The 26,382-nt window shown below is 33.3% G+C and overlaps 3 protein-coding genes across 11 annotated transcripts; all 3 read left to right on the top strand.

Moving 5' to 3' along the window:
• The first annotated feature begins 358 nt into the window (after nucleotides 1–358).
• LOC107009189 (PH, RCC1 and FYVE domains-containing protein 1) lies at nucleotides 359–7,134 on the top strand. 4 transcript variants are annotated; one of them, XR_001455371.2, is made up of 9 exons: nucleotides 359–725; nucleotides 1,398–1,484; nucleotides 2,066–2,155; nucleotides 2,254–2,328; nucleotides 2,458–2,652; nucleotides 3,438–5,504; nucleotides 5,999–6,156; nucleotides 6,334–6,731; nucleotides 6,821–7,134. XR_001455371.2 is itself a non-coding variant. In XM_015208470.2 (9 exons), exons 1-9 carry the CDS (start codon nucleotides 675–677, stop codon nucleotides 6,939–6,941), a joined length of 3,231 nt encoding a protein of 1,076 aa, XP_015063956.1. In that variant the 5' UTR covers nucleotides 359–674; the 3' UTR covers nucleotides 6,942–7,134. The 4 variants fall into 4 exon arrangements, 3 of the variants coding, with proteins under 3 accessions (XP_015063956.1, XP_027769978.1, XP_015063957.1); XM_015208470.2 differs by having other exon boundaries at nucleotides 5,999–6,145; XM_027914177.1 differs by lacking the exon at nucleotides 359–725 and having other exon boundaries at nucleotides 2,066–2,150; nucleotides 5,999–6,145.
• A 1,032-nt stretch (nucleotides 7,135–8,166) lies between these two features.
• Nucleotides 8,167–17,327, top strand: LOC107008887 (pentatricopeptide repeat-containing protein At1g06710, mitochondrial). Of its 5 annotated transcripts, none has more exons than XM_027914960.1 (8): nucleotides 8,167–11,375; nucleotides 12,320–12,397; nucleotides 13,817–13,913; nucleotides 14,018–14,091; nucleotides 14,219–14,401; nucleotides 15,130–15,232; nucleotides 15,337–15,493; nucleotides 16,924–17,327. In XM_027914960.1, the coding sequence occupies exon 1, from the start codon at nucleotides 8,258–8,260 to the stop codon at nucleotides 11,198–11,200; it is 2,943 nt and encodes a 980-aa protein (XP_027770761.1). In that variant the 5' UTR covers nucleotides 8,167–8,257; the 3' UTR covers nucleotides 11,201–11,375; nucleotides 12,320–12,397; nucleotides 13,817–13,913; nucleotides 14,018–14,091; nucleotides 14,219–14,401; nucleotides 15,130–15,232; nucleotides 15,337–15,493; nucleotides 16,924–17,327. The 5 variants fall into 5 exon arrangements, with proteins under 5 accessions (XP_027770761.1, XP_027770759.1, XP_027770763.1 ...); XM_027914958.1 differs by having other exon boundaries at nucleotides 13,817–13,906; XM_027914962.1 differs by having other exon boundaries at nucleotides 13,817–13,906; nucleotides 14,030–14,091.
• Nucleotides 17,328–21,153: 3,826 nt separating this feature from the next.
• Nucleotides 21,154–25,441, top strand: LOC107010998 (NAC domain-containing protein 71-like). Of its 2 annotated transcripts, none has more exons than XM_015210290.2 (6): nucleotides 21,154–21,543; nucleotides 22,526–22,803; nucleotides 22,887–23,252; nucleotides 23,565–23,981; nucleotides 24,136–24,211; nucleotides 24,621–25,441. In XM_015210290.2, the coding sequence occupies exons 1-6, from the start codon at nucleotides 21,387–21,389 to the stop codon at nucleotides 25,268–25,270; spliced, it is 1,944 nt and encodes a 647-aa protein (XP_015065776.1). In that variant the 5' UTR covers nucleotides 21,154–21,386; the 3' UTR covers nucleotides 25,271–25,441. The 2 variants fall into 2 exon arrangements, with proteins under 2 accessions (XP_015065776.1, XP_015065777.1); XM_015210291.2 differs by having other exon boundaries at nucleotides 24,614–24,724.
• The last annotated feature ends 941 nt before the right edge of the window (nucleotides 25,442–26,382 follow it).

Genomic DNA, 26,382 nt, shown 5'->3' on the forward strand with positions numbered 1-26,382 from the left:
CACTATCAAACCCAAATTAAGATGTGGACCACGAGCAAATAAATTTGAGTCTGATATCATAAAATTAATTCAATCTCAAAAATTAGTTAATCATGTTAAGAGCATTGAATTTATATGAATAAATATTTAAAATATGAATTGTGGAGTAAATTAATTAAGGATATGAATTACGAGTAAATCAATTACTCTAACATCATAAAACTAATTCAATCTCAAAAATTAACTCGGAATAAAAACATTGCCTATGTTTAAGAAAATCACTGATAGACTCTTACCCAACTAACAAGTAACAATACAATAAATAAATAAATAAAAAGAAAACGGATGACAATTAAAAAAACAAGGGTTGGTTGATGATTTTGATTCTTCATTGTAGAATCACATCAATAGATTGAACAAAAAAAGTCATTTTCATTCTCCTCTGTATCTCTCTCTCTCTTCTTTAACAACTTCTACTTGTCTTGTTCATTGCAGATCACTTGCTTCAAGTACTAAAGCTTCTTAAATTCTTTCTACTACAAATTCATTTACCAATTTTTGGGTTTTCCCACACTTGTATACTCTTTTCTTCTTTAAGGTTTTCTACCGAAGAAACTTTAATTGTTTCACATTCTTCTTCTCTTCTTGTCATTCTTGTTTTTTTTTTTTTTACTTACATGTGATTCTTGGTAATAATGGGTGAAGAACACTTGACCATTGATCCTTCTGATAGAGCTGTTGAACAGGTTTTTCTTCTTTTCTTGATTTCATTGTTCTGTCTAGTAAATTCTTTTTTTTTTCCTATACTAGATTCTGTTTTCCCTGTTTTGTATATTTTTAGTAATGTTAACTAACAAGGGGTTAACGACAGTTTCTTTTAAATTAGCACAATTGTTTGATCAAGGCATTTAGAGCTCCTATAGTGTTACATGAGGAAGCAGTTATAACATGTCTGTGACAATCTTGTATTTGTATTTATTGTTTGTAACATTTTCTTTAGACCTTTTGTTTTGTTGCAATTTTATAGTATAGTATAGGTCTAGAGAGCTGTTAATACATGGAAAAATATGTTTTTGTTCTTGTTGCTTTGGAAGATTAAATTAGGAAACTTCATGATCTCATTACAGCTTCTTCTCACATTTGGTTAAATTTTAAACCTTATGTCTCTTAGATCTTCTTCACTAATATTATTTTCCTTGATGATGGTCTCATATAACCGACGACAATTTGTTCGGGAGTAGGCACAATTACTGTTGTTGTTGTTGTTGTCTCATGAGTCTTCTATGATCAACTTGTGGTTAAATTGCAGATTTAACTTTTTTTTTTGGGTTAGATAATCAATCTCTTGGTACTTGTAGAGTGAAAACTATGTTTTTTTTCTCTGATATCACCCCTTTATTTGTTGTTACTTCCTCCAGGCAATAGTTGCATTGAAGAAGGGGGCACATCTTCTGAAGTATGGTAGAAGAGGGAAGCCCAAATTCTACCCTCTAAGGTTATCCGCGGTAAAGTTCTAATGAAGCACATCTCATTCCTTTTAACCAAGAAAATTGTCATAACAAATAATATAATGGTTGGAATTTTGTACTGTCTGGTATAACTGAATAACCCATTGTTCTTATTGTCAAAAAAGGAGATACAATAAATTACTCTAGTTTTCGCTGTAAAATATGGCTTGACGTCCACTTCTGTGCAGTCAATGGAGAGTGTGATTAGGTAAACTAAGAGCTTAACCAAATTACTTCTTCTACTGGATCTCCCATTACTTTGATCCCGATTGTGAAAAAATGATGATCTATTCCAACTGCAGAACTAAGAAGACAGTAAATCCCTGTACGTTAGAATTCAACTTAGACCTCTAGTAGTCCTTCTTGTCGACATTAACAATAATATTCAAATTGTTTTAACAATGAATTAATAACGAGACGGGCAAAGTTCCTCTTTGCTTGAAGTGTTATTATTTGTATGTGGAAGTGCCTCTTGGATTGAGATTGTGCACTAAACTATGGTTCAAGCTCATAATGTCATTGTCATTTGATGTCTCAATTATTGTTGGTAAAGTATATGGGTTTTTCTTTCTTTCCAGGATGAGAAGTTTTTGATCTGGTACTCTGGTGAGAAGGAAAACCAACTGAGGTTAAGTTCAATCACGAATGTCATCCGCGGCCAAAGTACTGTAAGCAGTTAGGCAACCTTTCATATTAATATACATGACATATTCTCAAGACATATGTGAGATTTCCTTTTATTTGACAAGATTTTTTTTTAATTAAGGTAATTATTCAGCCTGAAATGGAAAGTCAATGCATATCACTTATATATGGAAATGGCGAGCGCACTCTTGATCTGGTAAATTGTCCATTACTCCTAATTTAATTGAAGGATGTTGTACAACAGTACAATCATGCATGATTTGTGTTTCTGTTTATCCTTTTGTTGTAATTTGTTGTTTATCTTCTTTTTATAATTTATTTTCAGATTTGCAAGGACAAAATGCAGGCAGAGACTTGGTTTGTAGGCCTGAGAGCTGTAATATCCAGGACTCACCATCACAGAATGGTGGACTCTCTGAAAAGCAAAAGAGGTGCACACAGTTGCATCAGTAGTCCAGCGGGTTATATGCGGAGGAAACAGAATCTTGGACTTTCAGCAAAGACAATCAGACTGTCTCAGGTTCTTGACATCTGTCTTTGTTTTATTAAGTTCTCAATGCTTAACCTTTTGATTAACTTATTAAGTAACTGTTATAATCCCTGTGTTTATTCTTCTTCCGACTTCAGAATGTCCTACTATTTTGTTCTTGTCTAGAAACTAGCTTTGATATTGTTCTTAGTAGCTTTATCACTTGACTTATGTGAATGGATCTCGATTCTGTTAGTTCCTGAAAGAATGAATTTGCTCCAAAAGCTTCTGTTTCCGGTACACAATCTAGTACTTATATGTTGAGTTGCCACTTTGATGCTGAATTTGTATAAAGTCTGTGAAGGACAAACAGAAAAAATAAAAATTGCTGGTGATAATAGTGGCTTAAACAACTTAGAGAGAAAAAAGGATTGTTAATAGACAGTGGTCGATATTTATTCTATAGCTTCTCGAGAATTGTAATATGTAACCGATTAAGTAAAAACTATCGTAATCGTTATGAGATCATTCCTCATGAGTGCTTCTCCGTGATGTGGCTTGATGTCATTTTCTACATTGTGTTCAAATGTTGCTGTTGGTTAGTGCACCTGTACTTTGATGTCAGTTACTTTTCTTTTGCGAGTTCAAAGCTAAAACAGGAACTTGCATTTTGATCTTTTATTTCTCAAGATTATCTTTCTTATATTTTCTGTCCTTCTGTGGCTATGTATTGTAAGACCTGTAATGAATAAGTTCTTTGTTATCTGAGAGAACTAAAAATAAAACATCCTTAATTTGCCATTACTCTAAAAGTGATATGTACTTATTTGATCAAGGTTCGCAGCTTAGCGGGGAGTCCCACTCAGTCATTTTCAGAAAGGTGTTTTACTGATGGCTTATCATGTTCTTCCGAGAGCTTTTTCTCAGAATCAAGCCTATCAAATGTAATGGATAATTTTACTTCATGTTCGTCATATTTTGAACCAGATGAGTTAAGCCAGACGAGAGCATCTTGTGCTGGGACTGAAATCCAAACTGATATGCTTGCTCCACTTTTACCATCCAGTAATGAGTCAAGACCATTTGGAAAGAATATACTGCGGGATGTTTTTATCTGGGGAGAAGGAGCAGAAGGGGGGTGCTTGGGGGTTGGGGAAGTGAAGTTGGATGCTTTGTCACCCAAACTTCTTGAGTCCACTGTGATGCTTGATGTACAATCAATATCCATTGGTAGGAGTCATGCTTCCATAGTCACCAAACAAGGTGATGTTTTTTGCTGGGGTGAAGGAAAGAATGGACGTCTTGGGCATAAACATGATATGGACACTGAACGACCAAAACTGGTTGACTCTCTTAACGGGGTTCGGGTAAAATCTGTCTCTTGTGGGGAATACCAAACATGTGCCCTGACCTTTTCTGGTGAACTATATACATGGGGGGACAACTCTCTTTGTGCTGAGTTGGTAGGTGAGGAAAAGAAGAGAAGCCATTGGCTACCAAACAGAGTATGTGGTTCTCTGGGTGGTGTAAAAATCTCTTATGTTGCTTGTGCGGAATGGCACACAGCAATTGTTTCAACATCTGGGCAATTGTTTACTTATGGAGATGGAACTTTTGGGGTTCTTGGTCATGGAAATCTCCAAAGTGTTGCTCAGCCCAAAGAAGTTGAGTCACTTAGAGGTTTGTGGGTCAAATGTGTTGCATGTGGGCCATGGCATACAGCTGCAGTAGTGGAAGTCATTGTTGATCGTCTTAAATTCAACAATCCAGGTGGAAAGCTGTTTACATGGGGTGACGGAGATAAAGGAAGGCTTGGTCATCCTGGTGAGGAGACAAAGCTCTTACCGACCTGTGTGGCAAAACTTGTTGATCATGATTTCATTCAAGTTTCCTGTGCAAGCACGCTAACCGTTGCACTATCTAGCACAGGAAAAGTTTATATGATGGGAAGTGCAGTGCATGGGCAACTAGGCAATCCAGAAGCCAAAGATAAATCATTAGTGCTTGTGCAAGGAAAACTTAGGGAGGAGTTCATTACAGAGATATCCTCGGGATCATATCATGTTGCTGTGCTAACATCAAGGGGAAGTGTTTACACATGGGGGAAAGGAGAAAATGGACAGTTAGGATTAGGTGATACAAAAGATAGAAGTTGGCCAACTTTAGTTGAATCACTGAGAGACAGGCAGGTGGAACATATTGCTTGTGGGTCAAGTACTACAGCAGCAATATGTTTGCACAAATCTGCATCTAGTACTGATCAATCATCTTGCAAAGGATGTAACATGTCTTTTGGAATTACGAGGAAGAAGCAAAACTGTTACAATTGCGGCCTTCTCTTCTGCCGCACATGCTGCAGCAAGAAAACCCCAAATGCCTCTCTAGCCCCTGACAAGACTAAAGCTTTTCGGGTATGTGATCCATGTTTTTACCAACTTCAGAGGATTGCTCAGTCAAGCAGGTCATCCAAGCTTGAAAACCGTAGTCCAAGACCCTTACCGATTACCGTAAAAGCAGTTACTTGCGAGAAAGTAGAGCGAGACGAGGCAAATACTATGTCAAGTCGAATGATGTCGACAAAAAAGTATCTAACTGAGAACAATCAATGTTTTGACAGGAGGTCTGCCAACAGTCTAGGGGAAAGTAGGCAGTTCTCTGATCCTGTTACGTCCTTGCTGGATAGTTTTCCAAGATGGGGCCAAGTTCCTTGTCCTAAAGTCTTTAGAAGAGACTATGTACAGATGAGAACCCAAAATCCTCATTTGAGGAATTCACTGGCTTCAGCTTCTCCAACTTATTTCGTAGAACCAAAAGTTGTCCTCTCTGCTGGTCTAACTGTGGAGGAAGACTTTCAAGAATCGGATAAGATCCTACTCAAAGAAGTTTGCAAGCTAAGAACTCAGGTAATCCTAATATCCAGAGTAGACACTTTGTTATTCAATTGCTTATACTTGGCTGAGAGTCTGAGACCATTAAATGTTGATGCACAACTCTGTCTGTTTATAATTGTTGCTTTGCCTGTGTACTTATGTGAAGTAATTCAGCATGAAGCTTATTGTTTAACTGGTTTTAAAAAAACTGCAGAGGTGAATAGCACAACCAATATGTTTATTTCACATAGTTTGCGAGATTCATATTTAACAGATGTTCTTACCCTGCCAATTATCTCAACTTACATTACTGACTTCAGTTGTATAGATGGATGGACATTGAGAAGGCAGTTTTCTATTATAAAACTTTCTGTATATATGCCTTTCACATAGCATAACATGAACATCAGCATTCTATTGTATGAACTTTAGATACACAGAAGATTGCTTCTCTCTCATATAGTGTTTGATTGGTCATAATTTCTAAAAATGGTCACGATTCTGACTGCTTTGCATATGTACTGTAGGTTGAAAGTCTTGAAAGATTATGTGAAACAAGAAAGGAGAAAATTCAAGAGAGTCAACAAAAAGTTGAAGAAGCCTGGTCAGTGGCTAAAGAGGAAGCTTCTAAGAGTAAAGCAGCAAAAGAAGTTATAAAAGCTTTGACATCTAGGGTAACTATTTTGTGAGTTAATTATTTTGGCTGTCTCCTTCTATAAAACAATTTGATCCATAATATATATCAACGTATTACCCCGTGGCACAAATTTTTTAAAGAAACTATTTTGTTGATATGTCCGTAATTCATCTGTGGTGGGATGCCTCTTTTTTTTCCCGCTGAAACTTGTTATGCTAATTGCAGCTTCAGGAAATGTCAGAGCGCTTTTTTGCTGGAGCAGAAGCTAATGTTCAAGCTATTGCAAATGTACTGCAGACAACATCAACATATTCAGATAGCCAAAATCATACAAGTGGACACCGAATTGTTGTGCCTGTTGCAAACACACAACTAGAGGAGAGAAATGTTGATAGCCTATGTGGTTCTCCAATTGTATTCTCTAGTACTTTGAGATCCTTCTATAACAAAGAAGACAACGTGGACTCCCGATCAACAGAAGAGTCTTGTAAAGAAGCTGATCATGTCCAAGCTGGGATCAGAACATCAAAAGTTGAATGGGTGGAACAGTATCAACTCGGTGTCTTCATTACGTTGACAATACTGCCAAGTGGAAAGAAGGGACTCAAGCGAGTCAGATTCAGGTATATTTCCTTTCATAAGTTGTATAATACAGAAAATTTTCCACCTTTGTTAATAGGTTACCAAATGGTGTTTTGGTTGAATTTTGCAGTAGGAAAAAGTTCACTGAGAAGGAAGCAAAGAAGTGGTGGGAAGAAAATCAGCTTTCTGTGTACAAAAAGTATGATGTTGAAGGATATGAAAATGTGAACCAAGTTTTGCTGAAGAAGTAGTCTCCACTTTCCTTTTTCTTCACAATGTAAATTGAATATGATTACAGTAGTGATTAATTTCAGGTTACAGAAAGGATTATTTAAGGAGCTTAACAATGTAAGAGGAAAGTGCAATGTTGTATTGCCAATGGAATATGGAAGGACTATCATACATAATTAAATATAAGGTTGTTATTAGTAATTATAAGTCAAAGTTCTTTTTCTTAAATTATGACAAAAAGATCAAATGTTTTCTAAAATGTTTTAATTAATTTAAATTCTTGTGACTTAGATTTTTCAATTTTATTATTTCTAAAATTATAATATTTGTTCGATAGTTAAAATTTTTATGGTGAATATAAGAAAATATAAAATATTTTGACGCTCTGATTATTTGAAATTTATGGAGTGACGAAGTACTCTAATAAAAAGTATTTTTCTCGTGATATTTTTGTATGAAATACTTGAAAAAATGATAAATAATATCATATTGTTTTGACTTTTGATATACTTGGATTACTTTATCAATAAGCTTAAAAGTTTTGATTGAATACTTAAGTTTTTTCGCGTGATATAAGAATTGTTATAAATATAATAACAAAAAAAGAAATATAGACAAAGTAAGTAATAAGACGAAAGTATAAAGATTTTTTAGAAATATGTTTTTTCAAGTGTATTATATATCACTATCTCAAATTTATATTTTGTTATATAAAGAGAGATTATCACATTGTCTTAAATATGATATTAATTAAAGAGATCACCGAATAGATTACAGAAGTGTGGAAGATTAGGGAAATGTTATGGAAGATCAGGGAACTGCTTTAATTTTTTAGTTCATTTTATCGAAATTATTTTCTCTAACTTATTTAATTGAGCCTCTAATTAATTCGTTTTGGGCAAGGGAACTAATTAGCGTGGCCTTTTGATTTCCGCTTTAAATGGATTTCTTTTTTTTTATCTCTTGATAAAAATATAAAGTGCACACTTAATGTCCTCTTTGAAATTCATTCATAGTTTTACGTTAAATATGTTATGGACGACTTGTTATTATATTGAAGATCTTAAAATTTTTACATTCTTCAATTTATTTTATTTATCATATTTTCTTCTCCACAGACTATGAGAAAATATTAACTTTTTCTATCATCTTACTTTTTCTCTATTATTCGACAAGAATAGAATTAGTTACTACGTATCTTAATTTTTCAAAATAACAATTGTTTTATTTGGGTTTTTTAGTATTTGGTAAAATTACAGAATGCCCTTTCACTTGTCATTTAAACCCCGGCTGTCGTCCGGCGCCTCCGCAACGGCATAAAACCCTTAGCCGTAGAATGACCTTAAAGCTCTTCAAGTGTGCTCTTCCCATTCGTTTTCTTGGTACTACATTCAAAATTTCTTCAAGATTCATGTGCGCCGACAATAAACTCGATGAACTAGTAGACCCACTATTGAAATTCCCAGAAGATGAATGTACTCCACAAGAAGAAAATAAGTTAAAAGAATCATCTTTTTCAGTTCAAGAATTGGGTTTTCTGCAAGATTCAATCTTGAGTTCAGTTAGCTCCAAAACTGACACTGGTAAGTTTCCAGAAGATGTTTTCTTGATGATAAATGCTATTAGGAACGGTAATGATGGGTTTGGAGAGAGAACTGAGAAAGCTCTTCGGTCGTTTAGGGAGAAACTCAACCCTGGTTTAGTGGTTGATGTGTTGAGAAATATACATAACCCTGAGTTAGGTGTTAAGTTTTTTAAATGGGCTGGTAGACAAATTGGTTATGTGCATAATGCGTCTGTTTATGATGCTTTGTTGGATTTAATAGGATGTGTTGGTGTACCACAACATTTATTTAATGATATAGGAAAAGACGATAAAGAAGTTCTTGGAAAGTTGCTTAATGTGTTGATAAGAAAGTGTTGCAGGAATGGGTTGTGGAATTCAGCACTGGAGGAGCTAGGGAGGCTCAAGGATTCTGGTTTCAAGCCCTCCGCTGCCACTTATAATGCATTGGTTCAGGTGTTTCTGCAAGTAGATAGATTGGAGACTGCATCTTTAATATACAAAGAGATGTCAGAGTTGAATTTTAAGATGGATAAGCATACAATAAATAGCTTTACACGATCATTGTGCAAAGTGGGTAAATGGAGAGATGCCCTTGATTTAATTGACAAGGAAGAGTTTGTGCCTGATACAGTGATTTATACTAATATGATTTCAGGATTATGTGAAGGTTCCTTCTTTGAAGAAGCAATGAATTTTCTCAACTTAATGCGCACTATTTCGTGTATTCCTAATACTGTAACATATCAAGTTTTGCTTTGTGCACTCTTAAACAGGAGAAAACTTGGTCGCATCAAGAGGATTCTGAATCTTATGATTTCCGAAGGTTGTTATCCAGGTCAGAAAATATTTAATTCTCTTGTACATGCATATTGCAGATCAGGAGATTACTGGTATGCCTACAAATTGCTCAAAAAAATGGATGGCTGTGGCTGTCAGCCAGGATATGTCGTTTACAACATATTGATTGGTGGTATTTGTGGCAACGAGGAGTTACCAAGTAAGGATGTACTAGAATTGGCTGAAAATGTATATAGTGAAATGCTGACTGCAAGACTAGTACTGAATAAAGTCAATGTGGTCAATTTTGCTCGATGCCTCTGTGCGTTTGGAAAATATGAGGATGCTTTTAGTGTTATTAAGGAAATGATGAGCAAAGGTTTTGTACCTGATGTCAGTACATACTCGAAAGTGATCGGTTTTCTTTGTAATGCCTCCAAAGTGGACAAGGCATTCCTGTTGTTCCAAGAAATGAAGCGGAATGGAATTGTTCCAGATGTTTATACTTACACAATTTTGATTGATAGCTTTTGTAAATCTGGCCTCATTCAACAGGCTCGTAATTGGTTGAATGAAATGATTCAAAAGGGTTGTACTCCTAACGTAGTGACTTACACAGCTATTATCCATGCTTACCTCAAGCAACGGAAAATTTCAGATGCAAATGAGCTCTTTGAATCAATGTTAATGCAAGGATGCATCCCAAATGTTGTCACTTTCACTGCTTTGATTGATGGATACTGTAAAGCTGGACATTTAGAGAAGGCTTGCCAGATCTATGCAAGAATGAAGGGGAGTTTAGATACCCCTGAAGTAGATTCATACTTCAAGGTTAATCTTGATGGTAATAACGAACCAAATATTGTTACATTTGGAGCTATGGTTGATGGATTGTGCAAAGCACACAAGGTGAAGGAAGCTCACAATCTTTTGGATATCATGTTAGCAGAAGGATGCGAGCCAAATCATATTGTTTATGATGCATTGATTGATGGGTTTTGCAAGGTTGGTAAGCTAGATGATGCACAGGAGATATTTGCTAAAATGTCAGAATGTGGATATAGTCCAAGCATATACACCTACAGCTCTCTAATTGATAGGCTATTTAAGGATAAACGTTTGGATCTTGCTGTAAAAGTCTTGTCTAAAATGCTCGAGAGTTCTTGCCCCCCAAATGTTGTTATATACACAGAGATGGTAGATGGTCTTTGTAAAGTTGGTAAACTAGATGAAGCTTATAAACTTATGTTGATGATGGAAGAAAAGGGTTGTCATCCAAATGTTGTAACCTATACTGCAATGATTGATGGATTTGGCAAAGCTGGAAAAGTGAATAAATGTCTTGAACTCATTGAGAGTATGGGTAATAAAGGTTGTGCGCCAAATTACATAACCTATTCAGTTGTAATAAAGCATTGTTGTGCTGCAGGATTTTTGGATGAGGCTCTCCAACTCCTTGAGGAAATGAAACAAATAAGTTGGCCAAAACACATGGCCAGCCATCTTAAGGTTATTGAAGGCTTCAGACGGGAGTACTTAGTCAGTCTGGGTATATTGGAGGACATGAGCAACAACAATTTTCTTCCAGTTATTCCAGTTTATAGGCTTCTAATTGATAGCTATCAAAAAGCTGGAAGACTTGAATCTGCCGTTGAGCTACTTAAAGAGATTTCATCTTCTTCGCCATTTCCACATCTTGATAAGAGAATGTACTCTTCTTTGATTGAGTGTCTTTCTGTTTCAAACAAAATTGATCTGGCATTTGAGTTATATGTGGACATGATGAACAAAGGTGCAGTTCCAGAGCTGACGGACTTTGTTAACCTCATCAAGGGCTTAATAAGTATGAATAAATGGGAGAATGCACTTGAACTCTCTGAGAGCTTGTATTACATGCTACATGCATCGAAATCCACCACCATTCAGCTCCTTTAGAGGTCAAGAAATGATAACATTGAGACCATCAAATCCTGAGGCACTACCTGCTGGCACCTCATATACATTCTTGGAGCTGCACAGGTTGGAAGGCTGCAGTTTGGCCTTTCTTATTAACATATACCTGCTCTGGCAGCTGAATGAGCCAGTGTTTTCTGATCGAGCTGTTAAACAGGTTTTTCTTTCTTCAAATTCTGTATTTTTTGCTTGCTTTCATTGTTTTGACTAGTATGTTCTTGTTTTTTCCTGGACTAGATTCTTGATATTTGCCGTATTCCCTTTTTTATGTTTATATTTTTAGTATTGTTATCTAACAGTGGTAAAGGATAATTTCTTTTAAATAATCACTATTGCGTAATCAAGGCATTCAGAGGTCCTATATTGTTCCATGAGGAAGCAGTAATATGTTTGTCACATTCTTGTATTTGTTTTACAGTATTTGTTCCTCCTAAGGTAAACAAGTTCCAAGTGAAAGCTATATGTATCAGGACCTTGAGTTAATTGCTTTTATTTAGACTTTCTTTTGCAATTTTATAGCATAATATAGGTCTAGAGGGCTGATGATACACATCATAGTATAACAGAAAATACTTGCGGAGATTCATTTTTAAAAAATTGATGAAAATATGTTTATGTTCTTGTTGCTTTGAAAGATGAATAGAAACTTGATGATCTCATTAGAATTTTTTCTTTGACATTTTCCCTCCATATTTGGTTAAATTTTAAACCTTAGTTTCCTCAGAAAGATTATATCCTCTAATTTGGTCATTCACCAACACCATTAAATCTTCTTCTTGCTTAAGTTAGCTCACTAATATTATTTTCCTTGATGATTGTCTTATTTAACTGACCCTATTTGTTTGGGACTTAGGCACAGTTGTTGTTGTCTCATGAGTCTTCTATGATCAGCATATGATCTAATTGCAGATTTAACATTTTTATTGTTAGATATCTCTTGGTAATTGTAGAGCGAGAAATTATGTTTTTTGCTGATATCACCCATTCATTTGTTTTCTTTCGGGGTCACGTTGCTGTTGACGATTTAAACCAGCAGGAAATTTTATTGTACTAACATCTTTTTTTCTCCTCGTGTTACTTCCTCTCTCAAACAATGTCCAGGCAATAGTTGCATTGAAGAAGGGGGCACATCTTTTGAAGCATGGCAGAAGACGGAAGCCCAACTTCTATTCTCTTAAGGTTATCCGCAGTAAATTCTTAATGAAACATATATCATTGCCTTTTAACCAAGAAAGCGTCATAACAAATAATATAATGGTCGGAATTTTGTACTCTCTGGCATAACTGAATAACCTATTGTTCTTATTGTCAAAAAAGGAGATGCAGTAAATTACTCTAGTTTTCGCTGTAACATATGGGTCGGAACCAAATTATACCTTCTGATGAATCTCCCATTACTTTGATCCCGATTGTGAAGAACTGATGATCTATTCCAACAGCATAACTAAGAAGACAGTAAACCCTTGTACATTATAATTCCATTTGGACCTCTGTTAATTCTTCTTTTTTGACATGAACTATAATATTAAAATTGTTCTGATAATGTATTAATCAGAGACGGGCAAAGCTGCTCTTGACTGGACGTGTTATTATTTGTATGTTAAAGTGCCTCTTGGATAGAGATTGTGCACAAAACTATGCTTCAAGTTCCTAATTATTAATCAGACATGCATCTTTTTCTTGTCTATGTTCTGTTCTTCATCTTAAAAGCAAAGATTTAGTTGGGATGTGCGGAGAAATGTGAATATATTTTGTAGTATTAAAGAAGCCTACAAGAGCTGGTGTTCATGGAGAGTTGGGCAACCCATCAAAAAACATGGCGTATGGTGCCTGCAGCTATTTTTTGGTGCATCTGGAACGAAAGGAATCGTAGATGTTTCGATGGGGTTTCAATTCCTAGCCACATTCTTAAATCCAACTGTTTAGTCTTGTTATATAGTTGGTTCAACCAGGCCCCTGTAACCACGGTTAATCTTTTTTTGGATTTTGTCTGCTCTTTTGTCATCTAGTAAATTCTTGTACAGGACCAGATCCCTTTTTTTGCTGTAAATATTTTCCTTGCATCTTCTTGATGCTTTCTAATGAATTATCCTTCCTTAATAAAAAAAAAAAAAAAGAGCCAAAAAGGTCAATGTGGATGCTTAAGCATAATTAATCTTGAAATTAAAATCAAGGGTTGCGTTCTTAGAGGATTGATGATTTTTCCATCAAACAAGTAAAGAATTTATAATTAACCGATGGACACAATACCAAGTTCCTCTCTCTTAAACCTCTTCTAATCTGTAGTCTAGGCATCTGCATTTCATGGAAAGGTTGAAAAGAAGAAAAAAGTAAACGTTTGGTGCTTGATCTTAAAGTAAGGTCTAATATGTTCTTATAAAGACAGAGTTGTGTCTTTATGAAAGTCTAATTTTAGATGAACCACCGAGGAAATCTGCATGTTTGTCCTTCTAACTCCTAGTTTTATCTAAAGTAAGTTAGACCTATATCACCACACCGCAGGCCAAACCATTTTCATTTGTTCTGTTTTATAAATCATTGCCATTTGATGTTTCAGTTATTGTTGGTGAATTATGTGGGTTTTGTCTTTCTTTCCAGAATGAGAAGTTTTTGATTTGATACTCTGGTGAGAAGGAAAACCAACTGAGGTTAACTTCAATCACAAATGTCATCCGCAGCCAAAGTACTGTAAGCAGTGAGGCTACCTTTCATATTAATATACATGACATTTTTCAAGATATATTCTTAAACCGTGGAATTTCCTTTTATGTGACAAGAGTGTTTTGTTTTCTAATTAAGGTAATTCTTCAGCCTGAATGGAAGTCAGTGCATATCACTTTTATATGGAAAATGGCAAGCGTACTCTTGATCTGGTAAATTGTCCATTCCTCATAGTTTAATTGGGGGATGTTGTATAAAGTACTAGCTTGCTTGCTTTGTACTTCTGTTTGTCATTTCATTAACATTTGTTGTTTCTTTCTTTTTATATTTCATTTTCAGATTTGCAAGGACAAAATGCAGGCTGAGACTTGGTTTTGTAGGCTTGAGAGATATAATATCCAGGACTCACCATCACAGAATGGTGTGGATCCTTTGAAAAGCAGTAGATGTGCACACAGTTGCATTAGTAGTCGGAGGAAACAGAATCTTGGACTTTCAGCAATGACAATCAGACCTTCTCAGGTTCTTCACATCTGTCTTTGTTTTATCAAGTTCCCAGTGCCTAACCTTGTGATTAACTGATTAAGTAACTGCTATTATTCCCTGTATGCAATCTTCTTTCATCTTCGGGATGTCTTTCGATTCTGTTAGTTCCTGACAGTATGAATTTACTCCAGAAGTTTCTGTTTCCAGTACACAATCTAGTACTTGTTTGTGAAGTGGTGAGTTTGGTGCTGAATTTGTAACAAGTCTGTTTGAAAACCTGTGAAGAACAAACAGAAAAGTTAAAAATTACTGGCGATAATAAATGGCTGAAATAACTAGAGAGCAAAAAAAAGATTTACTTATAGACAATGGTCAATGTTTATTCTATAGCTTTATCGAGAATTTGTCTTGACTGATTAAGTAAAAACTTTCATAATCCTTATCAGATCTTTAATCGTGCTTCTCCCTAATGTGGCTTGACGTCATACTCTACATTGTGTTCAAATGTTGCTGTTGGTTAGTGAACCTGTACTTTGATATCATTTACTTTTGTTTTGTGAGTTCAACTCTAAAAAGGAAACTGCATTTTGAGAATTATGAGATGGGAAGAAAGAATACCTAAGATGGGTTCCAATATAGGAGATCAAAATTCATCTGCTGCAGAATGGAATGCTTAAATATGCTACTTTGTATAGATGGATGGACATTGAGAAGTCATTTTTCTGTATATACGCCTTTCACATGTATGTTTGTTTTTTCTATAGGCTCTGCATATTTTGTGGCATAGCATGAACATGAGGTGTGTTGGCATTCTACTATAAGAACTTCAGATAAGCAGAAGATTGCTTCTCTTCTCAAGCTAATTAGGTGGAAATATGCTGTTTCTCTTTTCGTGTAATGTTTGATAGGTCATAAGTTCTAATTAGGTGCCTCAAGAGTCAAGATTCTGACTACTGTGCATTATACTGTAGGTTGAAAGTCGTAAAAAGATTTTGTGAAACAAGAAAGGAGAAAATTCAAGAGTCAACAAAAAGTTGGAGAAGCCTGATCAGTGGCTAAAGAGGAAGCTTCCAAGAGTAAAGCAGCAAAAGAAGTTACAAAAGCTTTGACATCTAGGATAACTATTGTGTGAGTTAATTCTTTTGGCCGTCTCCTTCTATAAAACAATTCGATTCATAATGTGCATCAATTTATTACCATGTGGCACGAACTTCCGAATGAAACTATTGTATGAATCTGTCCATAATTCATCGATGGGCCTGCATAAATGTTATATTCGATGCGAAGGCCAATACAATTTCCCTATTCCAACTATAAATAATAAATATGCCCTTTGATCGCTACGTAAATTTGCTAAAAATGCCAATGCCGCATCACCACCTTTTCGGACACCTGAACTCTTGACTCAAAATCTTGAGAGTTGAGCCGTATAAATCAACCCCAAAGCTAAAGCAGTCCTTTTAGGATGAGGTTGATGCTTTTATATGTCTTGATCAGAGCCTGGTCCGGGTTCAAGAATTTCCCTTATATAAAAATGAAGAGTAGAAGGGCTCATCCGAGAAGTTTTTCCCAGAGGTGAAAGGGAAGGGACAGTGGTACTTATGCAGGTCGGGTTAAATGAGCTCCATGGATAAGTAATTAAGTGCAAGCTCCAGCTGATGCCATTGATGTAAAAAAGACATCTATTATAGATTGAGCTAAATGCTGAATCATAAGTAGGGTACCAAAAATTCTTGACTTACCGCCAAATCGTGCTTTTCCTTTATTACTATTACGTTCTAACCTTACATTGTTAAAGTAAGGATTAAGTTATAGAACTAGATACGAAATAGAAAGAGAGGAGAGGAGAACTTTACTTCTCTTGTGAGGCATAAGCAACAGCAAACAATCTCTAACTAAAAAGTTTAAGATCTTTCGCATCTTGTTCGTGTTCCGTGACCTTTGTTGAGGTTTTTGATCTACCTACGAAACCTAAGTCCATCTTCTTAAATCATGCTCATGTCTGTTATTTCTTGCTACTATTTGTAGAACTAAATTCAGGTGTGTTCTGTGCCTCTGAACAAACTGTTGTAGTTTGTGACACTCCACTATATGTTTTTGATTTCACCTCTACAAGAAATGCAAGACTTTGTGTTAGAGCCAAAAAAAAAAAGCAATGAAAAAGAAAGAAAAAGGTGACTTGTTGTAGCTGCTCAGGTGGTCATGTTTGAAACCTTATGGTAAGAGTCTTGCAACTGTTATGATTATGTAGCTTATAAATTGAGAATGTTTTGAAGGAGAGTTTTTGTAGTATGGTTTAAGTTCCATTTGGTGCCTAAGTGTCCAGTCATATATCATTTTTCTCCCATAACGGAGTCTGGTAAAATGTGCTTCTCACAAGCCAAAGCATAGGGTATCACTGCCAAATGTTGACTCATCTCCTTTGTGTTGTTTATACCTTTTCTTTTTGTCAGTTTCTAATATTCATAACATGGAAATGCTAATTTTTGTTTTTCATCTAAATGCTGTCTATTAGCTAATTGTTCTCATGTGGGTATAATGTTGTTTCATGATGACAGATTTCCTGGGATTGTGTATGTGTTTTGGAAAAAGTTCAGCAAGAATTAAGTCAACTGATGAGCGAAATTTATACATGGTAATGAAGGGAGGGACAGTACCTGAACAATTTACAGGGATCTTTACTTTCTTCTACGGCAGTGAAGGTCGTTTGGTAGAGTTTATAAGAATAATGTAAAACATAGGGGTCGTTTGGTAAAGTGTGTTAGCAACAATAATGCATTAATTATGTATTAGTAATTCCTTGTTTGGTGTATTTTTTCATGGTATGCTTTAGTTATACACTCTATTGTATATTGAGGAGTGTATTACTAATACCTAGAAATCCATGATTTTAGTAATGCAAAAGATTTAATGCATGTATTAATATGGTTAAAGACTCAATTGCCTCTCAAAAGTACTTTTATATCTTTTTCACCATAATTGTGAAGGATACTTTTGTAAAATATTTTTATACAATGTACACTATTTTTAAAATATCAAATCAAACAATGCATAAAAAATAATCTATGTATGACTAATAATATTTTGAGTATTATTTTTATACACTCTATCAAACGCCTCATGTATTGTTAATGCTTGCATTAGTTGTACATAAATTATTTCTCATGTTTTGTTTGATTTGATGTATTAAAAATTGCATGCATTGTATAAAATATTTTATTTACAAAGATATCCTCCACGATTATGGTGGAAAAGGTGTAAAAAGGATTTTAAAGGTAATTGGATCTTTAATTATGTTATTAAATCTCTGTATTACTAAGACTCAGAAACGCCTGGTGTTAATGGTCTGAATTCTGATCAACAAATTTATTAACAACGTGTCACTATTCTACAGCATAAATTAAGGGGTACTTTAGGCAATTTCTTATATTAATAAAAATAAATTGAAAATTAAGTGAGTAAATAATTTTTTTTTAATATAATGGACAAGTAAAAATGCATCCGGAAATGCTAAGTACAATATGTTTGATGTTTTCTTGTAGGGGTAAAAAGAAAAAGGCAGATTTGGTAGCTTTTCAACTCCCATAGAAAATGTAGTTCATTTAGAAAAAACGTAAAACTAAGTTTATTCAACGGTGACTACTATTAGTTACTTTACATGTAAAATTAATCCTCTAAAATGGATTTAACTCAAAATTTTCTTTTCCTCTTTTTCATGTTCCAATGCAAATCTAGTCAAACTTCGACGGTTATTTTCTTCTTTTTTTAAAAAAAATAAAAACCTTATCCAATATTATTACTAAAAAGTATTTTGAGACTTTAACTTTATCAGCATGATTATTAATCCCCAGTCAATAATATTCTGTTGCTAATGATGGAAGATCTTAGGATGATGAGTTGGATAAAGCAATATACGTTGAATAAACTTTAATGCATGGGAAAATTACCCAAAATTAAATCAAATCTTCTTATTTAATTCTTTTATTAACACGTCTTTAATATGTTATGGTCGTGAAGATATTTTAATTTAATAAGAAAAATACGAAATACTTTGATTATTAGTAGGAAACAAGCTAAGTGATTGCTTTTGTTTCTTCAGATGATTGATTATATATAATAAATAAAATAATCGCAACAATTTTTTTTCTTCTTTTGGGCTGTCGATTCATGCGACGTTCGTTTTGTGCATTAGGGGGACATTCTTTCGGCAAGTGTTTTCTTCTTTAATTAAGTGGAATTATAAAATATTACTATATTAAAGGTTGGATTTGTTTTATGTAATTTAATATTATTGATTAATTTCATGATTACGTCATTTTGAATGCATGTTCAAACTACTTTCCTCATTACATAAGTTAGAACCCTTTCATGTCCCTCTTTTTCTATGGGGTTTCCAATATCACAAAGTTCGAATACTAATGATTATTGTTGAGTTAAAAATAATATTTGAGCATAGTGTGAACAATGAGACATATATAAAATAAAAAAAGAATAAATTAAAACTATGTTTTCTTTTGGGATATTATATACTATATAATAGAATGAGGTTTGAATGCATTAGGGGAATTGGATTTTGAATTTAAAACAATGATATATTGCATTCATACTAATCCTTAATATATTATAACCTTTTCATTGAATTGGATAATCTACTAGCTAATCATCGTTTATCGGTATATATGTAACACAAAAAGTTGTTCTTACGTACACACTATATTTGCTACTATTTTAAAGTATTGTTTTATTTGACAGAAATGAACATGCAATTGTACCAATCCAATTTGCAAGTTGGCAGAAAAGCAAAGAGGAAAACTTAAGAAGAACCGTAGAGAAGATGTCAATATATATATATATATATATATATGTATATATATACGGTTATACAATAATGAAGAAGAATAAAAACCTTCACGCAAATTTAAATAATTTAGTTGTTTGACTATTTAAACCTTCATTTTATTAATGAGAGTTTATGATATCATTAAGATTTTCTATTAAAAAATTAAATCATTATAAGTAAAATCTGAACAAGAAACATTATGTGATAGTATCATTGGCTTAATCTCTGAACTAGAAAGCTTAATGATACCATTACATAATATATATATATATATATATATATATTAATTTAATATCAATTAAACAAAATTATCAGTCTAAATAATATCAATATAATATATGATATAACTATTTAGTGAAGTGTCGGATGTAAAAAAACATATGTTTATAATTATTTTACGAGGTATTTGCTTATTTTCCGCATAATTACTCGTTCATTTTTCCTTCCTACTCTACTTTTTTTAAAAAAAAAATGAAAAAAAAAACGTAAAAAAAGGGGAAAGCACCAAAAGATAGATTGATGGAAAGGAAAAGCAATGGTGGAAGAGAGGGAATTTTAATGACAATGACAATAGACTGCAACAAGTGATCCTTTGCCACGTAGGATCTTTTCAATCACGTGGCAAAAGTAGGACCCATCACGACACCCACCCCCCTCGCTACCTTTATTTTTCCTAAGCGCAGTAATTCAAAGTAACAAAAATAATCAATACATTACAAAATTTTGAGAGAAACATGAATAACTTCTGAAGACAATATAGTATATTTATGTCTCATCAATCCTACGTAAATTAAATCGACTAATACAACGTATTATTCTAATATATGAAAGATATTAGTAGAAAATTATGTTTAATTTGGCGATGAATTTGTCGGTAGATCGGCGAGGAGCGGGGAATAAGCATGTGAAAAGAACATTCTTAGCAGATTGGCAGTTACGAAAGCCGCCAATACAGTTTCTCTGAAGAATTGTCTTTCTTGCAATTACATAAATACCCCCCTAGCTACTACCCCTATACGTATATTACTTACCTCTACTAACCAAATACCGAATGGACAAATCTGAAGCATAGAATATTATTGTAACTACCATGTATAAAAACACACGCTACATGTATACGATAGATAAGCGGATTCAAAATATAAATATATGAGGTTGAATAATAAAAATTAGACGACATTAACAAAAGATTTTTTTTAGTAAAACAGAATACTTATATTAATGTTTAATATGCATCATTGGGATGGACAGAGCAGAACGGTGGCGTAGTAGCGTGTAGCTATTACATACATTTACATTAGGAGCTAACATTAACAAAAGAACTGAAGTTGAAGAAAAAATAACAATTTGTAGAATACAAAATTTTAACTAGTTATTTGGACATAAACTTTGAAGAAATTGTTACAAGTTAAAGATTTGGGAGCAAAATATAACATAGTATCTTGAATACACCTCTTTATAGATAGTACTATGTAATGAAGTTTTGTATTTGCAAATACATTAAAATGAAATTAAGTAGTTACAAATGTTCGAATATATTAGTTTGAAATCACTCTCTAATTTTATGTGCATTGATCTTAGATATTGCCTATGAGAGCCAAGAATATATTATTAACGATCGTGATGAAATGATAAATATTATTTAATTGAAAATAATTCCTGAAAGGCCTGACGACTTGATGGTCGCATAACAATAGTGATATATATATATTGATATGCTATTGTATGTTTATTAAGATGAAAAATAGAGATTTCGATTCAAACTTTGATCAAAATAATTTTTTTTATATTAATCAATCCGCAAAGAATATATAATAAAAAACTGCATAAATAAAGAGGAGTTTGTAGTATATATTTAATTTGAGCTTGAGAGGAAAGATAAGTAAAGCTATCATTTGATGTGAAAAAACAAATTTAAAGGGAAAAGTAGCTAAAGGTAGGGGTGGCAGCCACCCTATTTGCTTTTTGGAGTTACTTCTCTTTTTGTCTTGTTATCATAAAAACCCTTCCATCCAATTCCTTTCAACTTCCTCATCCTTCTTCTCAAACTGTTGAGTTCCCCCCATCATCCTCTTAATTTGGATCTTCCTCTTCAATATCTTTTGCTCTATATTGCCAAATTAGGAAGAAGAAAAAAAGTTGAAGAGAGAAGTTTCAAATTAGGAGTATATATATATATATATGGCACCTGTTTCATTGCCACCTGGTTTTAGATTTCATCCTACTGATGAAGAACTTGTGGCTTATTATTTGAAAAGAAAAATCAATGCCAAGGAAATTGAACTTGACATCATTCCTGAAGTTGATCTTTACAAATGTGAGCCATGGGATTTACCAGGTACCTACCTATATGTATAAAAACTCTTTTGATTTTCTATAGTGGAACCAAAACATAAACATACCTAGCTTGTTCACATAATTTAATTTATGTGTGATCAAATTATATGAAAGGAAAATTAATTCCCATATGTAACATGCATCTTCTAGCTTAATATTTCTGTGTGTAATATTAGGCTTCTAGTTTTCAATAAATAAATAGATTGGTAATTTAGAAAGATAAATTAATTAAACTACATACCATTCATTTTGAAGGTGTAGAGAAACGAAAAGATATTTAATTAGCCAAAAAGATTTATCACAAAGTGATTGTCAAGAAAGGTATATACAACAAAGATATTACCAATTACTATTTCCTTAATTAACCATGTGTTTATTCATTTTATAATAATTAATGTTTGGAAGTGGCCATTAATTACTTTATTTTTATAAAAATAATGGAATTCAATGGATATTTCTTCTTCTTCTTTTCAAGTCTTAGAACGTAAAAATGAAAATTAAAGCACCCGCAAGATAATTAAATCCATATAGTAATTCCATACGCGTGCTTAATGACTAGTATGTTCTGATTATTGACACTTTGCATCACACTTTAACAGTCAAATTAAAAATCATATAATGCTTTATTATATAAAAATGTTAATGTTGGTCCCTACATCTTTTGATCTTCTATTGAATCTTAAAGACTGTACTTTGATAATTCGATGATGATTTATCGAAGTCAAAAGTCAGTGTTCAAAAAGAAAATGACATGATTGCAATATTGTTTTATTTCATGAGCTGCAACTCTTCTTTTCTTTTTTTTTACCTTTTATCAAAAAAATTATTTTAATCCCTTTGATGATTACACGTCCTTTTCAGTTTTTCATTTTTTTTTGTCTAACTCAATCATTCTTCATTTCCCATGAAGATCTTGTTTTCATTGGTTCATTTGAAATATGAAAATTTTTTTGCTTTGTGACTCAAATTATTGTGCACTACAGGAAAGTCTCTATTGCCTAGCAAAGATCTAGAATGGTATTTCTTCAGTCCCCGTGACCGTAAATATCCAAATGGATCAAGGACAAATCGGGCAACGAAAGCTGGATACTGGAAGGCGACGGGGAAGGACAGGAAAGTAAATTCACAGACAAGGTCAGTGGGGATGAAGAAAACATTGGTGTATTATAGAGGGAGAGCCCCTCATGGAGCTAGAACTGATTGGGTTATGCATGAATATCGATTAGATGAACGTGAATGTGAAGTTGCTAATGGCTTGCAGGTACACAAATATAACTCTTAAACTAATTATAATTCATTGGACCAGGCCTCTAATTATAATTTGACTTGAAATGCTATACACAGGATGCATATGCACTGTGCCGAGTAATAAAGAAGAATTTGAATACGACCAATGGAGCAAAAATAGGGGAGCAGCAGTATTATGGTAACGCGGCAACAAGTGATAGATCATCTAGCGTTGATCATGTTTACTCTCATGATGGGGGAAGATCATGTCATGATATGATGGAAAGTTCTCATGGATTAATGCCATCATCATCATCATCCACATCCATGGCTGTCCATGGAAGTTCTAATGTTTGTGCTCCAAGTGATGGTGATGATGATAAATGGATGCAATATTTGTCATCAAATGAACCTAATTTTACTTTCAACAACAGTTTGCAGCCCATTCCAAATTGTGGAACGTTGCCATTTCCCCCATCTAAGGTACGTAATGTCTTCATGTAGCTTGCTGATATGTTTAGTTTATAAATTTAATATCTTAATGTTTCTATAAATATGGTATTACAATGATAGTTTAGTTAGAGAGTTGTCCACACCTTCACTCTAACCCACTAGGTTTGATGGTGTAAATATTTTTTAAGTACGATTAGTGAATGACAGGTAACATGTCTTATATATCATTTTACATGTTAGTACGTAGTTTTGTTATTTAATTTATAGATCGTTACTTAGATGGTATTATAGTGTAAAATTTCTAATAAACAATATATTACTAATCTATATACATGTGATCAGGTTGATATAGCATTAGAGTGTGCAAGGTTGCAACATAGGTTCACATTACCTCAATTGGAGATTCAAGACTTCACTCAAGTTGGCAGCTATGTTGATCATGCAAAGATACCAGCTCAATCAAGTTTTATTCAACAAGCTTCACAAAATCATGTAATCAATCAAGATTATTCATGGAGTGGAAATTATAATTCATCATGTGCTCCTAATATGGATGATGACTTCTCTTTCTTAATCCCTCTTAATAATAGTAACCAAATCCATCATCATGGTGATTTGGGCTCATTCAATTTCATGGAACAAGATGAGAATGTAATTAGGTCCATTGATATTGGAGATTTTGATCATCAGGACTTTAAATCTGATAGAATGGTGGAAAATTTGAGATGGATAGGAATGTCAAACAGAGATCTTGAGAAGGTAATTTTATTAATCTAACTACTAATTATATATTTTCCCATTTTTAATTAAACCTTATATATTCTAGCTCCACTCATATATATATATATATATAATTAATCCCTAGAATCCATTATGCTAATTATGCATTTACTTTTCCTTTCTACTTTGACAGACATTTCTTGAGGATTATAAAACTGTTCCACTAGAAAATGTTGCAACAGTCCACATAGAAGCGCATGAGCTTCAAGGTATATATATAAACTCCCCTAAATATATATATATATATATTCCTTTTCAATTTCTGTTCCATTTTATGTAATACATTCTCGTTTTTTAGTTTGTTTTAAAACAAGAATTTTGCTACTAATTAATTTCTATAATTGATTTTTTTTTAATTTTGAACTTTTCATTTTATTCTTCATGAACATGCTTTTTTTAGCCATAAAAATATAATTATGAGATACAACTAGGGTTTAAACTTGTCGATTTTGACCTTACGGTTTTAGTACTTAATTTATCCACCTTTTATATAGGTTCAAAATTTAACGTTTTATAACCAGTCAAATACTGTCATATAAAATAAAATGACACGAATTATATGTTCCTTCCTCTCTTTTTTTCTGTTAAGTTTGTTTTTTGATATATCTTAGATTACAGGTGAAAACAGTGGTCATAGCAACAGCTTCATTACTGGATTCAATGAAACAGAAGCAAACAACTTCTCAATAGGATTTGACAACTTTTTGGATAATGATGGTGACATTGATGGTTTTTCAAATTCCCCAAGCTTTGAAGTGTATGAAAAAGTTGAAGTGAATCATGGTTTTTTTATAGCTACCAGGCAAGCATCCAAGACTTTTTATCATCAAGTGACACCTTCTAGGACACTTAAAATTCACAAAAACCTAGTTCCACTCCATGATTTTCCCAAAAGTTCAATTAATAATTTTGTCACTAGACCATGGACAACAACTATGAGAACTTTGGTGGGTATGGTTGCAATTTTACAAACTTTTTGGCTCTATTTTGGTGAATGTTTGGAGTTGGAGGCAAAAGGTTTCAAATTGGAAGACAAGAAGGGTGTCTATGAAGAATGTTGCTTAATAGAGGGGGTGGAGAAGAAGATCAAGAAAGTTCATGATTTTAAATGGGATTTTTATAAGCAAAATAAATTCCCAATTGGTGAAAAACAAGAAGAAGGGATCAAATATTGTTGCTATGTGGAAAAGAAATGGCCTAATTATCTTACACTTGTAGTTGCTCTTTCTAGCATTTGGTTGCATCATATTATTGTCCCTTCATTTTGACTTTTTTCTTTTCTTTTCTTTCACATTTTAGCATTTTGTTTGTATTGCTAACTATAGTTGTGTTGGGGAAGGCCTAATATTAAGAGCCCCCCTTGAATTAGATACCAAAAATATAAATGTACTTTCTCTATCAAATTATACTTTAATATATAGTGAGTTTTTGTTTTGTAATTGAGTCATCATTTATTGTTTATCTTAATTTGGAGAATGACAATGTATTCATCTACTTGTTCCATTCACTACATTTAGCGTGAACTAAAAAAATGTGGAATCTTCAATCGTGAACATTTCGATAATAAGGGAGTCATATCTTTTTAAATTTGAATTAGTCAGATCACTGAATTTCGAAAAGGAAAAAGATGTGGTGCTATTCATTGAATACCTTAAGAATTTTTGCAAGTGGATAGTTGAATGTTCACGCTTAGAACTGTTGAGTCTGTGAAAATATAGCAAAGATAAGACTTAAAGGTAGCAAAAGCATCAAACTCCAACTAACATGCTCATATGTTTTTGCTTTTGTTTGGTTTCTTTTTGTCCTCATTTATTTCTTCTTCTTACCTTAAAGTGTCTGCCCAATATTGTACTTGTACATTCAACTATTTATGCTTTTTGTCTGTCTCTTCAAGTTTTCTTGTTTATATTCTTTTTTGATGCACTATTTTTACTTCCATTACTTCTTGTTTGTTCTCACCAAATTTTTGTTGTGGCTTTCTAACATCTTTATATATCTCTATTTGTATTTACTTTTCCCCAATTGTAATATGGATTTCAAATTATATCATATATAGTAATTTGATTCCCAAAAGTCTGAAGGGGGTTTGTGATAGTAAGTAGGATTTGATATAATTCGATACTTCTAATCTAACTTATATACTTAACTTTAAACTTCAAATTTTAAATCCGTTTCTACCCATAGTAAGTTCTTTTACTTACTTAGATAAGATGAAAGAAATATAAACTCAGATCTTTTGTTTGAAATATCGTTACTCCTATCTCACAAAATAATCCTTCTCATAATTTCTCATCATATAGGTATATAATGCAAATATATGTAACACACAATGATGGGTAGAAGGGGGAAGGTTGATTTATAGGATAACTTAGTTCGCGTA

The sequence above is a fragment of the Solanum pennellii genome, chromosome 2 (assembly GCF_001406875.1).
Source record: "Solanum pennellii chromosome 2, SPENNV200".
NCBI classification, from domain to species: Eukaryota; Viridiplantae; Streptophyta; class Magnoliopsida; order Solanales; family Solanaceae; genus Solanum; species Solanum pennellii.

What these genes read in the sequence shown, in the direction of transcription:
- LOC107009189 (XM_015208470.2), top strand. Translation starts at nt 675, where the DNA reads ATGGGTGAAGAACACTTGACCATTGATCCTTCTGATAGAGCTGTTGAA. An exon ending in GCGAGCGCACTCTTGATCTG is followed by an intron (nt 2,329 to 2,457) that starts GTAAATTGTCCA and finishes ATTTATTTTCAG; the next exon opens with ATTTGCAAGGACAAAATGCA. An exon ending in AGACAATCAGACTGTCTCAG is followed by an intron (nt 2,653 to 3,437) that starts GTTCTTGACATC and finishes TATTTGATCAAG; the next exon opens with GTTCGCAGCTTAGCGGGGAG.
- LOC107008887 (XM_027914960.1), top strand. Translation starts at nt 8,258, where the DNA reads ATGACCTTAAAGCTCTTCAAGTGTGCTCTTCCCATTCGTTTTCTTGGT.
- LOC107010998 (XM_015210290.2), top strand. Translation starts at nt 21,387, where the DNA reads ATGGCACCTGTTTCATTGCCACCTGGTTTTAGATTTCATCCTACTGAT. An exon ending in TGCCATTTCCCCCATCTAAG is followed by an intron (nt 23,253 to 23,564) that starts GTACGTAATGTC and finishes ACATGTGATCAG; the next exon opens with GTTGATATAGCATTAGAGTG. An exon ending in CAAACAGAGATCTTGAGAAG is followed by an intron (nt 23,982 to 24,135) that starts GTAATTTTATTA and finishes CTACTTTGACAG; the next exon opens with ACATTTCTTGAGGATTATAA.